The sequence below is a fragment of the Microchirus variegatus genome, assembly GCF_963457635.1.
Source record: "Microchirus variegatus genome assembly, chromosome: 19".
NCBI classification, from domain to species: domain Eukaryota; kingdom Metazoa; phylum Chordata; class Actinopteri; order Pleuronectiformes; family Soleidae; genus Microchirus; species Microchirus variegatus.
The window spans coordinates 16,386,434-16,406,878 of NC_139820.1; the positions used below are offsets into that span (position 1 = coordinate 16,386,434).

General features: G+C 41.2%; 1 protein-coding gene across 1 annotated transcript; it reads right to left on the reverse strand.

Annotated features, from left to right (window-relative positions):
• Positions 1–18,479: 18,479 nt before the first annotated feature.
• LOC310941006 (olfactory receptor 52J3-like) lies at positions 18,480–19,445 on the reverse strand (the record flags this gene model as incomplete). The annotated part of the gene is made up of 1 exon (XM_083906077.1): positions 18,480–19,445. The coding sequence occupies one exon, from the start codon at positions 19,443–19,445 to the stop codon at positions 18,480–18,482; it is 966 nt and encodes a 321-aa protein (XP_083762203.1).
• Positions 19,446–20,445: the final 1,000 nt, after the last annotated feature.

A 20,445-nucleotide genomic window follows, 5' to 3' on the forward strand; every position in this document is an offset into this window, starting at 1 on the left:
TCTCTCAGTTACCAAGACCAGAGAGAGCGAGGAGAACTCGTGAAGCTCAAAACCACCATTCCCACCTAGCACTGGTCAACGTAAACAGACTGGCTGAGAGGTCAGAGGTCAACCTGTTCATTTAATGCCATGTATGGAAATGAGTCGTTTATGCATGGGATTTAAACCTACAGAGGCAGTTTGTTTCTTCTCGAGGCTAGAGTGTCTTTTGCTTTCTGTCTCTGTCCCTCGCTCTCATATTAGGTTCGTCATTGATAATTCTTTTTTTTGTAATGGTTAACTTATTTGTTGAGACTGAGGAGGCTGACGGGGGTGCGGGGTGTGGTCCTCGGAGGAGGGGACGAACTGGACCAATTGATGGGACGATGGGTGGGAGGGATTAAAGTGTTGGGGTGTGGGGTCCAGAGGAGTGTTATTTGCCCCCTGTCCTTGCTGCTGCTGCTTCAGTGACTCAGTTGGGGTGTTTGTAAAGGGAGACGCCAAGACTGTCGGAGGTTGGACTTGAACAAAAAGGAAGACGTCACAAATGGACCTGATGTGATTTGATTCCTGAGTGAACATGGGTGCACTGAGGTTAAGTCACTTATTTTGCCCCCTGCAATGCCCTGATGCTGCTCCACTCACTCATACAGTAACTCACTGTCTTTCCACCAGAGGGACAATGATGATGATGATGATGATGATGATGATGAACAGGTGAAAGCCACTGTCAGCTCCTTTCTGTCTTTTCACCTGTCACCTGTCAGCAGTATCACTGACTGACAGGTGACAGGCATCACAAACACACACACACACAGAGCTTAAACAACACCTTCAGTCATTCATAGCTGCTACCTGCAACAACAAGAACCCAGAAACCTTGTACTGAAACCGGTCTCAGATCTGATCTAAAACGTGCATCACGCTGTTTCATGCTCATTTGGATCAACGCAGATCATGATCTTCACCTGCACATCTACCACCCTACAAAGGCTAGTTGGCACATACACATTAGGGCTGTCTTAAGGACTAATCAAGCTAACCATCATCATGAGTGGACAGTCACATGACCAAAGCATCTGAAACTGAGGAATGTGGAAGAATTTTGGGTCCTTTACACAACCAAGGTATGCCCTCTGGCAGGAAATGATGCCGTTCACCTCTGTCGACATATGTACTATACAACACATAAATCAGATAATATGTCAGACAATTTGTCTCTTTACCAGCTGTTTTTTCATCATAAAAGTGAAGATGGTGGACAGATGTTGTGCCAAAACCGTCAGAGACAGGCTAACAAATGTGATTTTGGAATAAGTGACAGCCCTAAAACACACACACAGTTGTCTGCTGGGGTTGCCGAGCATGTTCACCATGCATGACAACTGAAGCACTTTCACTCCAAGCGCATACAGAGCCCACATCGACAAAAACACACACTCTCTTTCTCTCTCTCTCAGTTTTCCATGCCACTGTTAGGACTGTCTTGTTATCTTGTGCCATCGCAGTAAAACCAAGCTTTCCTATAATAAATAACATGATATCATCGACATATAGAGACATACTGTAGCTCTGTAAAGACTTATACACTGAAGAAGACCATACTGCCAATGAATGTATGTTAATATGGAATATATGCTGTGTCAAAAATGACTGTTGTCAATTATTTTGTGTGTGTGTGCGTGCATGCGTGTGTGTGGGTGTGTGTGAGAGAGAGAGAGAAGGAATGCCACAGAAACAATGTTGCCCTGACGGAGAGAAAGAACACAAGATGGAAAGTGAAAGTGCAGATGTGTGGAACACACACAGATACACACACAGCCCTGCTGAGAGACACACATTTTTCAATAAAATCATCCATTTCCCGTGTCTTCCAGCTGCATTATTATGTGGCCACAGTGTGCACCATGCTGCATTTTAAATGTGTGTGTGTGTGTGTGTGTGTGTGTGTGTGTGTGTGTGTGTGTGCTGTTTGTGTGAGGTACACTCTTAGAAATAAGGGTTCAAAAAGGGTCCTTCTACAAGGTCTGAGGTTCTACCTGGAACCATTTGCTTCTGGAAAAACCCTTTCCCTGAATTAAGGGTTTTCAGAGGGTTCTTGGTGGAACCCTCCAAAAGGTAGAACCTTGAGCCAAAAAGGGTTCTCCTATGAGGACAAGCCAAAGAACCTTATATGGTTCTACTTAGCACTTTTATTTCTAAGAGTGTACACCCTGAGGCCCTTTTCCCTGAACCCCTGACATCTATAAACACAATTTATGTACAACATACAGTACATGTACAACATACAGTACATGTACAGTATATGAAGTCGAGAGATATGTGGCCGTGTCTCCTTGCAGCACTGGCAACCTGGTTGCCTGTTTTTTGGTTAAAGAACAAGAGCTTCTGGTTGAGTTTTAGTGACCAACTGACTGATTTTGGGTTGAAGAGGGAAAACAGGCAGTAACACTGGGCTAGAAGAGGGATCACAGCCAAATGCAGACCACATGGCACAAGCTATTTTCCGAGTCTTGTCTTCATCAATAGGATACTGCTACCACCCCCAAAACACACACACACACACTCCAGCTTTCTCACTCTTTCAACCTTTGACTTGAGCTGGTTCCTGTCTGAAGCCCGTCTGAATAACATGAAATTCCAATTGCTGTCGGTCTGTGATGGCGAGGATCTGTCCCTCATTAAGCTACCATGATGGCGTAGATGAGATGGGTGGTGGTGGCACACTGATTGGGAATGTCAGTGGGGGTTTATTTGTGTACAGTCAGTCAGATAACTCAAATACGTCTTGTGGTTTGCTGTGGTTGTAACAGAGACATGAAGCTGACAGTTGATTTTACCACTTGGTGGGTGGGTGTGTGTCTGTGTGTGTCTGTGTGTGTGCATGCATGCGTGCGTGTGTATGCCTCGAAAAACTATTATGCAGCAAGTATGGTTTTGCGAAAGACGGTTTGAATATTTGCCGAATGAAACTCCTCAGCTTATTTTATCTAATAATAGTAATAATGCTAATAATACTAATACTTCTGCAGTGTGTGTGTGTTGAATGAAGATGGATAAGGAAACCCACAGAAGGACTGAACTGTGGCTGGACTTCTTAACAAAGACAGTGACAGACACAGACACTTTGCTCGGTGAGTGGAATCGTTAGCATTTTAAGCTAGCGATCTTTATGCTAACGTGTTAGCAAACAACAAAGAGATGGATTATTTAGGGGCAGAAAGAAAGCAGGACATGAAAATAACTCGACACAATAGTTAGTAGTAGTGGCTAAAGTTAGCTTTTGTTATGCTAACGTCAATTCATTATGTGTGTGTTTCTTTAGCAGCATGTTTAGCCATGTTTACATGCCATGGTCATCTTTTTGTGTGTTATAATAGCCAATCTGCAAGCTCACAATGTGTTGCAGTGTGTTGAACTTATAGGTCTGCTGCTATTTTCACAACTTATGTGTGACACTGCCCAACAACAATATCCAATACTTATTGACCTAAATAAATTACTTCTTTTTTCAACTAAAACTAGACTAAAACCTTGAGTGTTTGTCGACTAAAACCCTTTTGAGTTTTCGTCGACTGAAACTGGACTAAAACTATCACATAGAAGTGACTAAAATGTGACTGAAACTAATAAGCATTTTCGTCCCAAAGACTAAGACTAAGACTAAATCTAAGATGGTTGTCAAAAACAACACTGGTGGGGACAAGGACTTCCTCCCCTTGATAGTGATGGATGCAATTTAACGGATGGTACATAAACTCTTAGAATGTATCAATCTTCAAACAGGCTATTCAATACTCTGAACGTTTTTGAGCAGCAGTCCCGGTGCCAGCTCAGTACAGAACAGCCTTTTAGCCAGCAGGGAAGCCCTGTGGGCCAGGTGCCCATCGAACCCAAGTCACACTATCAAATACGTCATTATTATGGTTATATTGTTCTTACCAAGAAAGATGTTTGTTGCATTTATTTGGAGTTACATTTGTTCCACTGATATTTCTATATGTGCAAATTGTGATCCACACGTATTTCTTGATTTGAATGCGTGTTTTGAGATCCACAAATCAAATGTGTAACTTGTATATTTATTTTACAAATAGAGATGTGCAAATAAAAACGTGACATTTGTGAAACAGAATTTTAGTTCCGCGTTTGTGGATCACCACACGCATTCGTATTGAGACGGTAGTAGTCTCAATAATGCCTCCCTTCATCAGCAGGTGGCAGTGTTTCAGTAGAATCTAGTTTCAATCTGTGAACACGTCGTTCATTTGTTTTTCAAAATAAGACCAGAAAAAACAAAAAAATGAAAAAACAAATCGATAACGACAGTTTCCCATTTAATCCAATTTTGATAAATGCAAATTGCGTGACCCGGAAGTTATCTGTACTAGAACTCTATCAGAGGGCCTGCAAAACAAAACAAATGTCACGATCTCACCTGCACCTTCCTCACTATTTTATAATTATTTGTATTATTGTTTTGCTGCTGCTGTTTCTCCTCACTCTGACTCTGCAGGGGGCGTGGTTAACCTACTTCCTCCAAGACGCCGGTGATTGTCTACACCTGCGCGGCTCCGCCTCACCTGCTCCAGATGAGCAATCAACGGGGCTTAAAAGCGGAGCCTTTCCTCTTCACCGGCGTCAGATCGTTTTCTCACGTACATGGTAAAGACATGCCAATCGTTTTCTCGCTGAACTTACCTGCTCTGGATACTCACCCGCCTGTCTTCGCTCCAGGTTGCCACGTCTCCTGCCGCTCCACGAACTCACTGGTTGTGTTCTTGTATCCCTACGCTCCTGGGATCCTCGTCTCCAAACCCGTGAGTTCGTTCCTCGCTGGAACACTGCCATCCTGCCGAGCCACCCCCGCAGTAGCTGCAAGGACATTTTTCCTCCTGTCTCTCTATCTATCCCCTATCGCTTCCTTAGTTTTTGGAAGTCGCTGCACATTGGCCAATCACAACACAGTCTGTCTTCTGGGTGAGAGAGTTGAATCTCAAATCTCGTGGCTGGGAAACCCTGTCAGAAAAGAGGATTTCTATCGGCTCGTTTACAGCAACTAGGAGGTTTTTGACCATAAACACAAGTTTAATGTATGTAGGTAGACCTCCATAACTAACATATATGTGCATCAGGACCACTCTATGTGAGCTTTAAATGTAGTGTGTTTCTGGACATGGAGGCGAGGATTAGCCAGCTAGAAGCGCGGCTCCGCACTGTAGAAGCTAGTCCTCTAGTCTTTGGCATTTTCTATCCCCCGCTTAGGAGTGCGAGTCCGGTAGCAACCGCAGCAGCAACGGCAGCAGCCACCGCTACCTCACAGTTAGCTACAGCCCCCTAAGCAGTTCACAGCAGCCGGGAAATCAGGGAGAGTGGGTGACTGTCCGCAGTGGGAAGCATAGCTCTAAGGCCGACCCACGTTTCAAACACATTTTCCCCACTCAGCGACACACCTGCTGAGGAAACGACTTTAGTTATCGGTGACTCTATTTTACGGAACGTGACAGTCGGAGGTCACCAAAATTAATGTTGGGTCGGTGTGTACGTGTGCGGTTTGTTTAATATTTGTTCTCTCCGCTCTAAAACATTACTTATAAATCAATTAATAAACAAACTGTCACGATCTCACCTGCACCTTCCTCTCATTTTTATTGTTAGTGTTTTTGTTCTGCTGCTGCTGCTTCTTTCCTCCCACACTCTGACTCAGCAGGGGGCGTGGCTGACCTACTTCCTCCAAGACGCCGGTGATTGACTACACCTGCGCGGCTCCGCCTCACCTGCTCCAGATGAGTAATCAGCGGGGCTTAAAAGCGGAGCCGTCCTCTTCACCGGCGTCAGATCGTTTTTCATGCTACACGGTACAAGTCATGCTAGAAGTCAACTCGCTGTACTTACCTGCCTTGGATACTCACCTGCCCTTCCTTGCTCCAGGTTGCCCGTCTCCAACTGTGAGTTCGTTCCTTGCTGGAACCCTGCCTGTCTGTCGAGCCACCCCCGCAGTAGCTGCAAGGACAATTTTCCCCCTGTCTCTATATCTGTCCCCTATCGCTTCCTCTAGTTTTGGGAAGTCGCTTTTTGTTATTTCGTTTTTGTAAATAAATACCTTTTTGTTTTGAAATACCTTGTCTCCGTCTGCTTCCGGGTCCAAACCTAAACGAACTCTGACACAAACAGGATTTTAACTTGCTCTGTTTAACGGAAACATGGTTTCAAGTCAATGACTAGGTATCTATAAACGAAGCAAAGCCCCCTTCCCACACCAATGTCCATACTCCTAGAGGGAATGGCAGAGGTGGAGGGGTCGCAGCAATATTTAACTGTACACTTTCTCTCACCTCTCGACCCACGGGCCAGTTTATTATTGTATACCACCCACCTATCTGATTTAGTTCTCCGTTCAGACAAAATCATCATAGTAGGTGATTTTAATATTGACGTAGATGTAGCCAGTAATAGTCTTGGCTCATCTTTTAAAGTTTTGCTTGAATCAATTGGCTTCAAGCAGCAGGTTAACAAACCAACACATCGTCATAGACACACACTTGACCTTATCTTGACATATGGTATTGACATACATAACTTGGTAGTATTTAATGAGAATCCCTTGATATCGGACCACTGTCTGATCTCATTTGAAGTTATAATCACCAATGCTACTGACCCTATACAGCAGCATTATTTCACTGTTTATCTGACAGTTCAGTTGAAAAATTCACTGAACAGCTCTCGTCTGCCCTCCAGCCATGTTTTATCACAGAGGAAGACTATAGAAACATCTCTCCCACGGGACTTAATGGAATAGTGGACAACACAAATTGAACCACACCACCTAATAAGTGAATTTCAATATAAATCAATAAAAAAAAAAAATGTTTGCATAAATAGCAAGACGAGTATTACAGTCCTGTAATTACTCGTCCTGCAAACAGCAAAATCTGTTCAACACCAACAGACATGCAGTCAACCATTGTGCATGCCTAAGGTACTGGACAGGACAGGTTAAAAAAAAAAAAAGGAAAAATTAATTGGAGAGAATATTCAGAAAAAAGAAGTTTTAACATGCGAGTCAATGGGAGAATGCTGGGGTGATTCTCCACGTCAATGAAATCGCCCGGAGAGGCAAGACCATTTTCTTCAGAAAAGGATTTTTCAGAAGCAAATTCCAGGTAGAACCTCAGCCCTTGTAGAAGAACCCTTTTTAGGAAGCCTTATTTCTAAGAGTGTAATGCGTCGCCCAAATTGCCCCTATACACTGTCTGCCTATGTATATATGTTTGTCTGTGTCTAAGCAGTAGACCAGCTGCTCCTGTGTCCTTGCAAGCTGAAGTGACATATTTTCTGACCTTGACCTTTGTTGCAGGAGAGTGAGTAAGTAAGAAAATATTGTGACATTAAACATGTCCCTAATGCGTCGTAAACTGAACTATCCCTTCAACTTTATAATGACAACATCACAAATACAAATCATGTGAAAGTTTAAACAAACCAAGGCAGTGACTCCTCTCCAAAAAATTCATTCAAAAAGTACGAGAGATGACAAGATAAAGCATTTTATGCTTTCACATGAATCTTCTTCCCAGAAATGCAGATAATAGTTCAGATGACACCTCATCATCCTCATCAGGTACTGAAGATCTGCATATTTCAGGCTAAAGGCTAATGCTCTTTCTCTGTGTGTCTCTGAGTGAGTGTGTGAAGGGTTAACAGAGCAGGTTGGCTGGATGTTAATGCCACTCTCACAGAGAACCCAGACGAAGGCTGGCTTTAGGCCAGGGCTCGGCCCTCCCAGGCCTCTCTCAAACTCCCACATCTCTTCAGCATACTTCTCATATTAAAAGAAAACAAGTTACACAAATGAGACAGATGGTTCTTGTTTGTGATGACAGTTGCAACTCCCCCCACCCCCCGTAACAGCCTTGTTGTGCAATATGATTGTCACGGGCAAGTGTGGAACTCATGGACATGCAATTCAATTCAATTCAATTCAATTCAATTCCATTTTATTTTTTGCTAGAACGTGATTAGAATGTGTCACTAGTTAGTTTAGAATCAGCAGTTTATCACGGATGACGGATCCGCTTAAGTGATGTTCGTATTCCCATAGCAGCCTCTGCATTAAAACCACTTGAAGCTCAGCTTCAACTGTTCTCTATGTTTCTTAACCTTTATTTATACAGGTAAAATCTCATTGAGACCCAGGGTCTCATTTACAAGAGATACCTGTTCCAGACAGGCAGCAGCAAAACATAATTTTTGGGGAGTACTCATGACTTTACTCAAGTATATTTGAGAGGCAAATATTGTACAATACATTTCCATCCATAACCGTGAGTACCCGATACTTCATCTAGGAAAAAAAAACAAAAAACTCCATGGTCTGATTTAGTTGAGAGACGAAACCATGGACTCAACAATGGATGAAGATGCAGCAGGTCCATCCCGGGAATGTGCCAACCCGTCGCCGCACCTTGTCAGACTATTTAAATTTTCAAGTTAATGATAGTGTTCACTTCAAGTGTTTGTTGTGTTTACCAAAAAATAAAAATGTTCACCGCCAGTGATATTACACATGTATGTAAGCTGAGCATTTGTTTTTATGTTCTTCAGTATGCTGTGTGTTTAACACAGTCAGGTTCAAATGCGAATGTAAAAAATCCATGAAAACTCTAGCAGAGGTTTGTCAGAGCGTTGCCATTCTGCTATTGCATTGTGGGTAAGTGAGAAATGTTAAATAAAGCAACATAAAAGGTAAAAAAGATTTTACTTTCAATTCCTTTTACATTCTTCAAGGCATTAACATGAACATTTTTCATAACTCGATGTAGGACGTTTCTATACGTAAATGTAAGTACTGTGGCAGTAGTAATGCAATATTTACAAAACATGCTCTTGTAATCTTGATACTCAAGTACTTTCAAAAACAAGTACTTTTACTTAAGTAGACATCTGACTGTAGTACTTTACTTTTACTTGAGTACAATTTAGCAAGGGGTATCTGTACTTTTACTCAAGTAATGGAGCTGTGTACTCTGACCGTTACTGAGAATGTAAAGTGTTGCATTACTTGCCTTACTACAATTTGTTTGAATGAAACGCAGCAGTGTCAAGCTTTCTGACAGCCACACATCAGCTGTAGGGAGAGAGCAGGGGTGGAGATGATTGATGACGACACCATTGCAAATGCGATGATGATTGGCTCAGTGCGGGGTTGCCCTGCTCACTCTGACTCACTGTACGCTCTAAGACAGGGAAACATGGCGTTTCCAAAGTGGAAGTACCGACACTACTTCTCGCTTACTGAGGTCAAAGGAAAGAATGTGCATGTAACATGCACCCTATGCCTATGGGGAAAAGTTTATCCTAGTCTGACTCAAGCAACGAGCTGAATATGCTGATTGCAAGGTATGTTGTTGAAAACATGTTACCCCTGTTGTTGTGATTCAACTTAGTAATTGGTGGGAAAATATTAACACAAATGATTAATTATTTTTAATAATTAATTTAGTTATTAATTTCTTAAAAACGGGGCACCACTCCTCTTAGCGTGAGGAGAATGACAGAGAAACTGTCACTTTACAACCTTAAAGTGTCTCTTGACTATCAGTTATAAATAATTCATAATAAGTATATTAATATGAATTAATAAATAACAAAGAAAGTGTGAGATCGTACACTGGCTTCTTTCAATTACCCTTTGTTACAAACAAGCAAGCACAAAAGACAGAAACGGTACTTTTAAAGTAAAGGTTCAACATTTATTAAAGCCATAAAATTAATCAATAACAGCAACAAACATCAATCCCTTAATCTAAAATAACTGCTGGTAAAAACGTTTCAATATAAAAGAAAGAAAGTAAAATAAAATAAAAAGGGGTATGGACCTGAGTGCAGGAGTGTGTGTGTGTGTGTGTGTGTGTGTGTGTGTGTGTGTGTGTGTGTGTGTGTGTGTGTGTGTGTGTGTGTGTGTGTGTGTGCATGTGTGAAAAGGGGGCGTGTCACTTTGGCAGCAGGTAACAGGAAGTGAACAAAACAAAGCCAAAGTAAAACAGGAAGCAACAAACAAAGCTAAAAGGTAAAGGAAGGAGGGGTCTCTGACGTGACGGTTGTCACGGCGACGCGCCTCCCACTTCCGGGTTGCCAAAAGCTACGTCACGTGAAAATGGCGTCACTCGCTGTTACCGTGAGGCGACGCGAGATGGCGCTCGTGCTCTGATTTCTTCACTCCGCTCTTCCGTCTTTCACCAGCGGAAGCGCTGAGTAAAAGAGGAGAGTTGAAGGAGGAAATGAAGTCAGCAGTGACGTGGAAAATTTAAAGAGAATGGCGGCAGGAAGTGGAATAGACAAAGGAACGAGTCTGATCAGAAACTTCTGTAATCACACAGTTTATCCGGCTTGTCCGAATTAAACGGGGGTTCTTACAGATCATGGAAAATTTCCTCTCAATGAGTGATCGCGGACTGTGTTGAGGACACAGGATCGCGATACACGAGGACAAATCACAGTACAAAAGGGGAGACAAGTGAGGAGAAGCAGTCGTCATCAAAGCTTTGTTGAACAAAGGAAGGCAAGGAGAACAGGACAATAATTGTCTGTGGCTGAACTTATTCACAAAGACAGAGAAAGCACTGAGACTGCTGGTGTGTGGACTGTTAGCATTTTAAGCTAGCGATCTTTATGCTAATGTGTTTGACATTGTTAGAAATCACACTTTCAGAATCTGTAAATAACTCCAAATGTTCCTAAGTAGACTTGTGACCGGTTTTGCCATGGTTGGACACAAATATTCAATTTCTAAAACAGCGCCCCCTGGTGATGGCAGACAATGCCATTTACTGTGCAACAAAAAAACAAAATGTTATGACTTTGCAAATCCTCTTCCAATCTGAACCAAACTTCCTTGGATTGATGACTGTCCGGCCCTGAAGAAGTCTATATGAAAATGTTCAATTAAAAAACAGAAGTGGAATGTAACTTTGCCGTACATTGCCCGATCTCCACGCAACATGATATGTGAGTCAAGGGAACTTCCCTGAACACGTTAATGGACACGCCTTTGACCCAACAGGAAGTCAGCCATTTTAACCAGGAAGTGCCCTCTAACTTTACCGTAAATTGACCAATCTGCACGGAACTTGATGTGAGACCAGGAACCTATCCTGAAAATTCAAAAGATGACCTTTAAAGATCTTTCTTTAAAAGAAAGTGTAACGCACTAAACAGGAAGTAAAACATTACTTTGCCTCCACAGCCCAACATCCGCATGGATGGTGCTGATAATAATTACAACCGCAAACAGTGAATGAACAAGAGACGAGCTCAGGGCGCAAGTGTCGAGGTGGGAGCACATCGACTGGCGCGCTTCAAGCTCAAACCCGTTAATACCGCTTGCGATACTAGTTATTATTATAATTATTACAACGATAATATTACAGCTCTAGTCTTGTCATATTACAACTTAAAAAAATAAAAACCTTCTGTGGATAACTTTTTTTCATAATCAGTGATGTTTGTGACAGATTATTTGAGAGATGTCATCAAACAACAACAGTGCAGTCACTCAAATCCACTGATGTAACATACATGTCCGCTACTGTAAGTGACATTCACTGTGAATACAGCTGTGTTTTAGACTTGCTAAGACTTGGATGGAAAGACCTACAGTATATTTTGATCCAGGTGTCTGTCCAACACAGATGCATTTTACCCATCCAGTGAAAGTGACAGTTCTTCTCCTGCACACACACACACACCAGCAGATGGTGGATGAGGTTGTTGATGAGGGCTTTGCCTGCCACAGCTTCACCTCTGGATGCTGGTATAGAGGATTACTAAGAGCTTTACTGCCTTTACTCACTCTCCCTCTCTCTCACACACACACACACACACACTTTCTCCCTCTGTGTCTGTAAGTGCTTATTGTAGAACTTTTCCTTAACACCTGGACAACAGTATCTGTGTGTGTGTGTGTGCGTGCGTGCGTGCGTGTTAGCTATCTGCCATGTCAAAATAATCCTTGCAGTGACCAATGGTGACTTCAGACATGTTCTGACACACACTCACTCACACACACACACAGTTACATATTCTTCTCAGGACTCTGCATTGACTTCCATTCATTTGGACAGACTAACCAAAGACTTATCACTTCACCATAACTTAACCATAATCATTAATGAAACTAACCCTAACCTTAACTTAACCACAATTCAAATCTTAGTCTTAAACTTAACCAGCTCATCGCAAACGAGGCTCTGCTTTGTTAGTGGTGTCCATGGGGACTAGGTCCACTGTGCATAATGTACCATATATATATATACATATGTATATGTATATATATATACATATATATATATATATATATGTATATGTATATATATATACATATATATATATATATATAGCTGAGATGTCTGATTGCTGATTTAGTGCTGGGTTTGGATTTATCTGTGCAGATCATCATAACGGTGTCTCCTAAAACACACACACAGTCTGGTTTCCAATGCTTTAGAGAACATAACATTGATTTACTGGAGATCCTTTTCCATAAGTACGACTGGCCTAACACTAACTTTAACCTTATCCTAAACATACAACATGTCTTCATCTCCACCTTAAAATGTAATCATTTACATTATGGGGACTTGATTTTTGTCCCCATAAGAAAGTAATTTTTATAGGTGAGTGTTTTGTAAATTGGCTAAAAGCTCTCATTTACTGATATATGGTCTGTCAATAACTCATCCTCAATGTTACACATTTGACTTTTGAATTATTAAGTATACATGTGAATTTGTTTTCAGATTTTCTTTTATGAATTTTAACCTTTAGGCTTTTGTTTCAAGCAGCGGATATTATTTTCAGAGTGGACATTCTCTGCATCGTCAAACTTTCTGTGTCTACGTAAGCAGCAAACCCACCAAAGAAAAACATCAACACCATATAATTATCGTCACATCGTCAGCTCAGAATTCAACATTACCACACATTGCAATGTTATGTTCATTTTGTGCAGCCCTCATCCTAAATTTGCCTGCTGGTTCCAGGCTTGATGCTGACTGGATGATCCCAGAGGACAAAACATTTAGATCCATTTGTCAAACATAATGAAGACCAATGGAGGCCAGGTGGTGTCTCAATGCACGTGGAAAGTGTGTGTGTGTGTGTGTGTGTGTGTGTGTGTGTGTGTGTGTGTGTGTGTGTGTGTGTGTGTGTGTGTGTGTGTGTGTGTGTGTGTGTGTGTGTGTGTGTGTGTGTGTGTGTGTGTGTGTGTGTGTGTGTGTGTGTGTGTGTGTGTGTGTGTGTGTGTGTGTGTGTGTGCTGACAGACAGCACTCCAGAAACGCAGGGAATGTGTGAACACTTCACAGGGATTGATGAGGGTGATGGAGGGCGAGAGCAGATGATCCAGGTCACCTCACCTTTGAGGACATAATAGGAATAGGAATGACAGAATACATGATCTGTCAGCATCAGCATTACAGCAATACACATTTACATTATCTCAGTGGTAACTATGTGTAGGACAATAACACATTTTAGACACAACAGACAACTTTCCTGTCCCTAGGTATTTGGTCGCGGTCATAACAATGTGGAAGATAACTTTGGTTTTAATGTCTGCTTCACGTACTTCAGATGAAAGCTGATCTTTGTGAGAATAAAAGCTGGAAACACAACCTCCATATGTGTAAGACATGGTTTGATTCCACTTGTCAAACCTGATGAAGAGCCATTCATTAGAATCCAGCGTGTTGGAGCAGAGAAACATCGAACATCTGCAGGACAAACACTACCACTGAGAAACCCTGGATATGAACTGTCACTATCACATGTAAACAATATGTATCAAAATGTTGATACAAGGTGAGAAAAGTCCCAAGTCTCGTGACCAGTTTAAAGTTCCAACCATGTTTCATGTGTGTGGAAATAATTTGAAGTGATTTTTGTCACAAAAATAGTATATCTATTACTCAAAAAAACATAGAGAAATAACTTCATTAAAACTTAGCATTAAGTTGTGGGCCACGACTTTGGGCTCTCTGTTCCACAGAGATGCATTCAAGAATCCTCATCAACTTCATCACTTGTGCAAACACATGAACTCTACTAAATAAACGTTTGCTGCCACCTTGTGATCATAAATGGACCCCAAATTAGAAAGACTTGTTTGTATTCATGCAATAATTGATAAAACATTTATTTCTAAAAATCTTGATAATATATTACAAATTGTCACAGGAGCTGATCTACGTTTTATATATGGATGTATATATATATATATATATATACATATGTATATCTATTTATACTGTATATATGTGCGTGTGTATATTTATAAACAACTTAATTATCAAATACTGATCCCTAATTTATACTGCATGTAAAGCTAGAATAGCTTAAATATCCAGGCTAAATTAATCATCTCTATTATCTTTTGAGGTTTGAATTCTGCAAATCTGATAAATGTACTTTTGAAATAATTTTAATTTTTTATGAATATATATATATATATATAATATATAACTGTGGCAGTGGGGCTTGGTTAGAGCGGCGGCTGCTGGAGGGAAGGGAGGAGTGGCTCAGCCGGTGATCAAACAGCTGGACAGAATCAGGTAATTAGTCAGCTATATAAGCATGTTTGTAACCTGGTTCTGGTCTCTTGCAGTAGGCTGGGTCCACACGCACGCGGAAAGAGACGGAGAAAGAGACAGAGAAAGAGACAGAGAAAGAGACAGAGAAAGAGAGAGTTTGACACCACAGCAACAGCTGGCTTCCTTTGTTCGTGTGATTATTTCTGTTACAATAAACCGGACTGTACTCACTCAAACCGATCTTGATGATATATATATATATATATATATATATATACATAATTATTTTTTGAGATTTACCTCACAACTGTCATTGTCACTTATCAGCTAATAATCAAACAATAATCATGATGGTGACTGAAGTCACTTTGTCTTTGGTTTTATGTTTCACTGAGACTGTGATGTTTGAGTCAACAACACCCCCCACTGGCTGAGCAAGCAATGACACATAATTCAGCAGTTGTGGTCCTCAACATTTGCAGAAAGAGAGAGAGAGAGAGATTTTTTTGATTTTTAAAAATAACATTTATTTACATGCAGATGACATCATTAAAACACCACTGATTTTTAAAAGTGTCTAAATCTTTTATCATTTTATAAAAAGCAAATTCTAGCCGTAGTCTTGCTCTAATGTTGCAGGCAAACACAAACGCATTGACCTCTTGACCTTCCTTGTTCTCTAACTTCGCCTAAGATAAAGTTTAAAAGCTGCCATTTAACTTTGTTTGTTCTGTTAAAACCAACAACAAGAATAAAACAGAAAGAGAAAACTTTTCATTAAAGGAATACTTCACTGATTAGCATGTGGCTTTGTATTGCTAGAATAGCAATAATTTTTTTTTAGAAAGTGTGCTTCCCTCCCTCATTTTCCCCCTGATTTCTATTTTTTTTTATTTTTGCTCCCGGAGGAAATGCACAACGTCAAGATTAGAACTACAACACTAGTTCTGCACTTTTTGGACTCACCCACAGGTTGACGAGACTTCCCAGAATGGACGAGCCTTCATTCCCAGAATGTAAACACAGTGTCCGCCATCTTTGCTAAAAGTTACCACCGGCTCTCGCTCTCTTTAATTTGGCCTTATAAACTGAGAAGACAATGACAGAATGTAGTTTTCAAACTGTTATGGCTGCGAGGGAAAAGACCTGCTTTTTCGCATTGCCCGCGGCCGGAACCGGGTACCTGGAGAACTTTTTGTAGGCACTTGAATGTGCCGCCGCGGGCTCTGGCTGCCGCAGCGGAGCGGAGCTGCACACACTTCGGCCTGGCCCTGGCCGGATCTGGAGCAGCTCGCTCCAACTCCGGGCGGGCAATGGGGGTAGCGGGCGCTGAAGTGGATGAAGTTGTCATCGACTTGAGTGTGTCGAGAGGAAAAGACCACCACATAAGCCCTCCCGCCCGCCATTCGGGAGTGGCTGTAGGAACTACAGAATTGTTGTGGTTGTATAGTACACGGGGTCCTCGCCCCTGTCGGAACACCAGGCAGAGACAGTTTACACCTGTTCACATACTGCATTTGGGTAGAAAACGCCGTAGTTTTCAGTGTAGTACATTGGGCTGTGTCTGAACACTCTGCCCGGAGGTCGTGCCCTGCAGTGGCCGACCCAGAGCTGGAGGCAATGAGGGTCAGGATGCCAGACCTGGCCCCCTAACTTAGACAGGAGATCCAACCTGTCGGGGAGACGCTGCGATGAGCTGCAGCAGAGCCTGTGCAGCAGAGGAAAACATGTCATCCCTGATCAGAAAAGGGGGCCACCAGTAGCAGGCTGTGGCCCTGCTGGGGGACCCTCTGCAGTGTTTGAGGAATCAGCGGCTCTGTGGGAAGGCATAGATTTGGTTTGTCCACCGGAGGGCAGTCTGAAGAATCCAGCAGCGATAAACCAGATTTGACCTTACTTGTAATGACACGTTTGTCCACTAGAGGGAAGTTTGAATAATTTCTCAGCCAATAATCAGATTTAACCTTACATGTAATTACATGTTCGTCCACCAGAGGGCAGTTTAAATAATTTACCATCCATAAATCAAATTTGACCTTACATGTAGTAACAATTTTGTCCACCGGAGGGAGAGTCTGAAAAATCAAGCAGCGATAAACCTGATTTGACTTTACTTGTAGTAACACTTTTGTCCACCTGAGGGCAGTCTAAATAATTTAGTATCCATAAATCAAATTTGACCTTACATGTAATCTCAAACTTGTCCACTAGAGGACAGTCTGAATAAATTCTCAGCCAATAATACAAGTTGACCTTACATGTAATAACATGTTTGTCCACTGGAGGGCAGTCTAAAGAATTTACCATCCATAAATCAAATTTGACCTTACATGTAAAAACACGTTTGTCCACCGGAGGGCAGTCTGGACAATCTAATTTTTTCCCCCTTTAATTTTGAACAGGAACATAAACATTGAAGTCAACTTCACAATATTCACAAGCAGAAGACGGATGTTTCCAGATTTCCAGAGTGTGCTCTGAAGACGTGGGTCAGAAAAAAATGATATGAAACTGAATTATAAAAATAGATGAATAATGCAAACTGGGTCGTCATGAGTGCAGCACTCGGGTTAACTGACAAACTGGGTGGCAGCAGGGTCTGAGCATGTGTCTCAGGTCTGTGTGTCACAAGGAGAAGGGAAACATTGCTAAGATCCTGACAGTTATGGGGACTTTTTTGTAATTATTGCTTCTTTTTTTCCCCCGTAGCTGCTGTGTCACACTGTCTTCAGTCGTTTTGTGTCCCTGCCACCTCTGTCTGCCTGTTTTTATATAATAATTCATGCCTATACTGTTATTTTAACCACAATGGTTTTCATACAGTTACAGTTGTTATTTTTGACCACTGTCAGTCAGGTCACTGCTAATAATAATCATTTTCCACCAGGTTGTACACTGAGAGGTGTAATGCTGCCCTCCACAGGAAAAAATACATACATACTTTTACATGCTTGTATCTGGAGCAGGGTCTGTTGAAATAAGCCCTGAATTTCATCATATTTTTTTAGATTTTATTTATCACCGCATTTGAGTCAAAGGAAAGACACTCCTCAATGAAAAGATATTCAGAAGTGAGAGACGTGGTCTTTGACTTGTTTGAATATACATTGCACTAATAGTTTGGCTCCCTCTAGTGAAAAAAAATGCAAGGTCAGTTTCAGGGGTGGCTTTATATTTATAATAATAATAATCACAATAATCACAAAAAATACATACATATACAGTATATAGGTATATACACACACACATACACATATATTTATACATACAAACAGAAAATTAGTGTTATAATTGGCTTCCTAAAATTAACAGATTTATAACTTGACACCAGTATGCTTATAATTGTGATACAATAAAAGCTCTTTAATTCCTATCAGATTTTAATTCCATAAAAATAAAATATCTCTTGCTCCCAAATTTGAAATAACTCTTCACCTGGAGAGGGTAAAGCTATAAAACTCCATTCTCCATCTTGTTTTTTTTTATAATTTCAGTTTGACATTCTCTTGTTATGTTTTTAATATTTTTGTATGTACATGTACACCGAGGACATCAACACGGCCATCCAACCGCTAAAAAAAAGAAGCAATTTTTTACCTTTTTTTAAAAAAAAGCTATCAATATGAACAGATACAAAGCAGATTTTGATCAGAAAAAGATGCATTTTTCATCTTAAAGTGAAAATGTAGAAACTATATTTAGAGAATCATCACGTTATAGCTAACCCTATTGCATTGTAAATATTTATTATAATTTATTTAAGCTCGTACAGCACTTTGGGGCAACAGGACAACCTCAAAACAGGAATTAAGTATATGGATATACACGCATGTAAAGAAATGTTCAGTAAATGAAGGATAATCAAGTTATCTATAATGTGAAAGAAAATATTCTATTTCATTTTTTGTCTTTAGTCATTTCTTTGTGCTGCTGCCACTTTTCTTCTTTGCAATCTCTCTGTCAAAACCTTTTTAATGTCCTTCGTCTTGAGACAGTAGATGAGTGGATTAACTACAGGAGGAATGAGGCTGTACATCATCGTGATGATAATACGAGCGTCGTTGCCGAACCTGAAGCCCAACAGGTTGGAGAGGTAAACGAAACACCTCGGCACATAATAAAGGCAGGTGATGAAGATCTGAGGAGCGCAGGTGGAGATGATTTTGTTCGACCGCTCAACTTGAGACATTCTCAGAGCAGCTACGATAATGGAAAAGTACGATATAATGATAAAAGTTAAAGGAAGTAACAGCACGACCATGGCATTGGCGACGGCGACCATTTTGACATATGTGACGTGTTTCCCACATCCCAGCTGAGATATCGATATATGATCACAGTAGCAATGCACAATGATATTGAGGTTGCAGTATGGTAAAGTTAAGGCATGGAGCACGATCCCCAGCATACACATAAATGATATGAGGCAAGACAAGACACAAGCAGCGCAAACTGTTTTGTTTGTGACCCAAACAGGATATCGGAAAGGAAGCCATATGGCCACAAAACGATCCAAGGCCATGATCAGCAAAATTAACGAATTAATCGTTCCCAAAGAGTGGACGAGGAACATTTGTGTAAAGCAGGCGCCGAACGACGTCGTCATGTCGTTCCACCAGTATCTGGCTATGATTTTTGGAAGCGTCACGGTGCCAAAAGTCATGTCTGTCATCGCCAGGTGGCAGAAGATGAAATAGGACGGTTTGCGAAGTGTCCGCTCGAACAGAATCACGGTCAAAATGAAAGTGTTTCCCACCACAATGGCCAGGAAAACGAGGAGGAGGAGAGCGGACACCGCTCCATTGTACTCGGGAGGAAGTCCAGGGAATCCAATGATCATGAAGTCTTTGATGTTTGTCGTGTTGGGGAATTTCATCATTATTTACATGTGTATTAAATGCAATATTTTAAAGTCAAAGTAGAGCAAAGCAGGCATAGAAACATCCAGGAAATCAAGGAGTATTCCACAAATGATATACAATACCTAGTTCTACATGTCCTGTATCATCTGTATGTGTATGTACTGTAGTGTGTGTGCAGAGTGTGGAGCATTTCATCTATTTACACCATGAGGTACTCGGCATTTATGACGCGTGTGGAGCCAGAGTGCAAAAACGTGACAACAAACTGACGTAGTGTAAAAGAAGGAGTTGTTTTTGTGTTGGGGGGGAAATACATATGTGCAAGATGTGTGTAAAGATTTGGGCTGCAAGAAATAAGGAAATCATGCCATGGTGTTTTTGAATATTGCCATGATAATTACACTTGGACGCGTTTTGTTCTACACACAGAAAAGCCTGGACTGAGACGCGAACCAGCAACCGTCTTGATGTGAGGCAACAGTGCTTGTCCGAAATGTTACATTTACAGTTTTAGTTCATCATGATGTGTTCAGTAGCTTCAGACACTGAGAGGAGACATTTTGAGGGTGAGGTGTTAAAGGCTTAAAAGAGAAAACAACCATGTACACAAGTATGGTCTGAAAATAACAATAAAGAAAACAATTCAGGAACATTGTGACAGCGATGGCACGACCGGCGCAGTATTATTGCACAAACACACAATCAGGATGCACAGCATGCACACAATATTGCTCGCTGATGAGAGCTGACCTGTTATCTTTGACATCTAACCGCAGAAACACACCATATTAAACATGTCAGCTAACCAACACAACACAACACAACGCCAAACGACGTGTTAGCCAGCTAGCGTGCTAACCGCTATCGCACACATGCTAATCGCTAACACACATGGTAACAACATAATACGACAATTAAACAATCAGGCAGTAACAAACATGGTGTCTGTTCACTTACTGACTTGTATATATACACATAGTTAACACACAACAGGCTGCTGGAACTCCAGTGAAC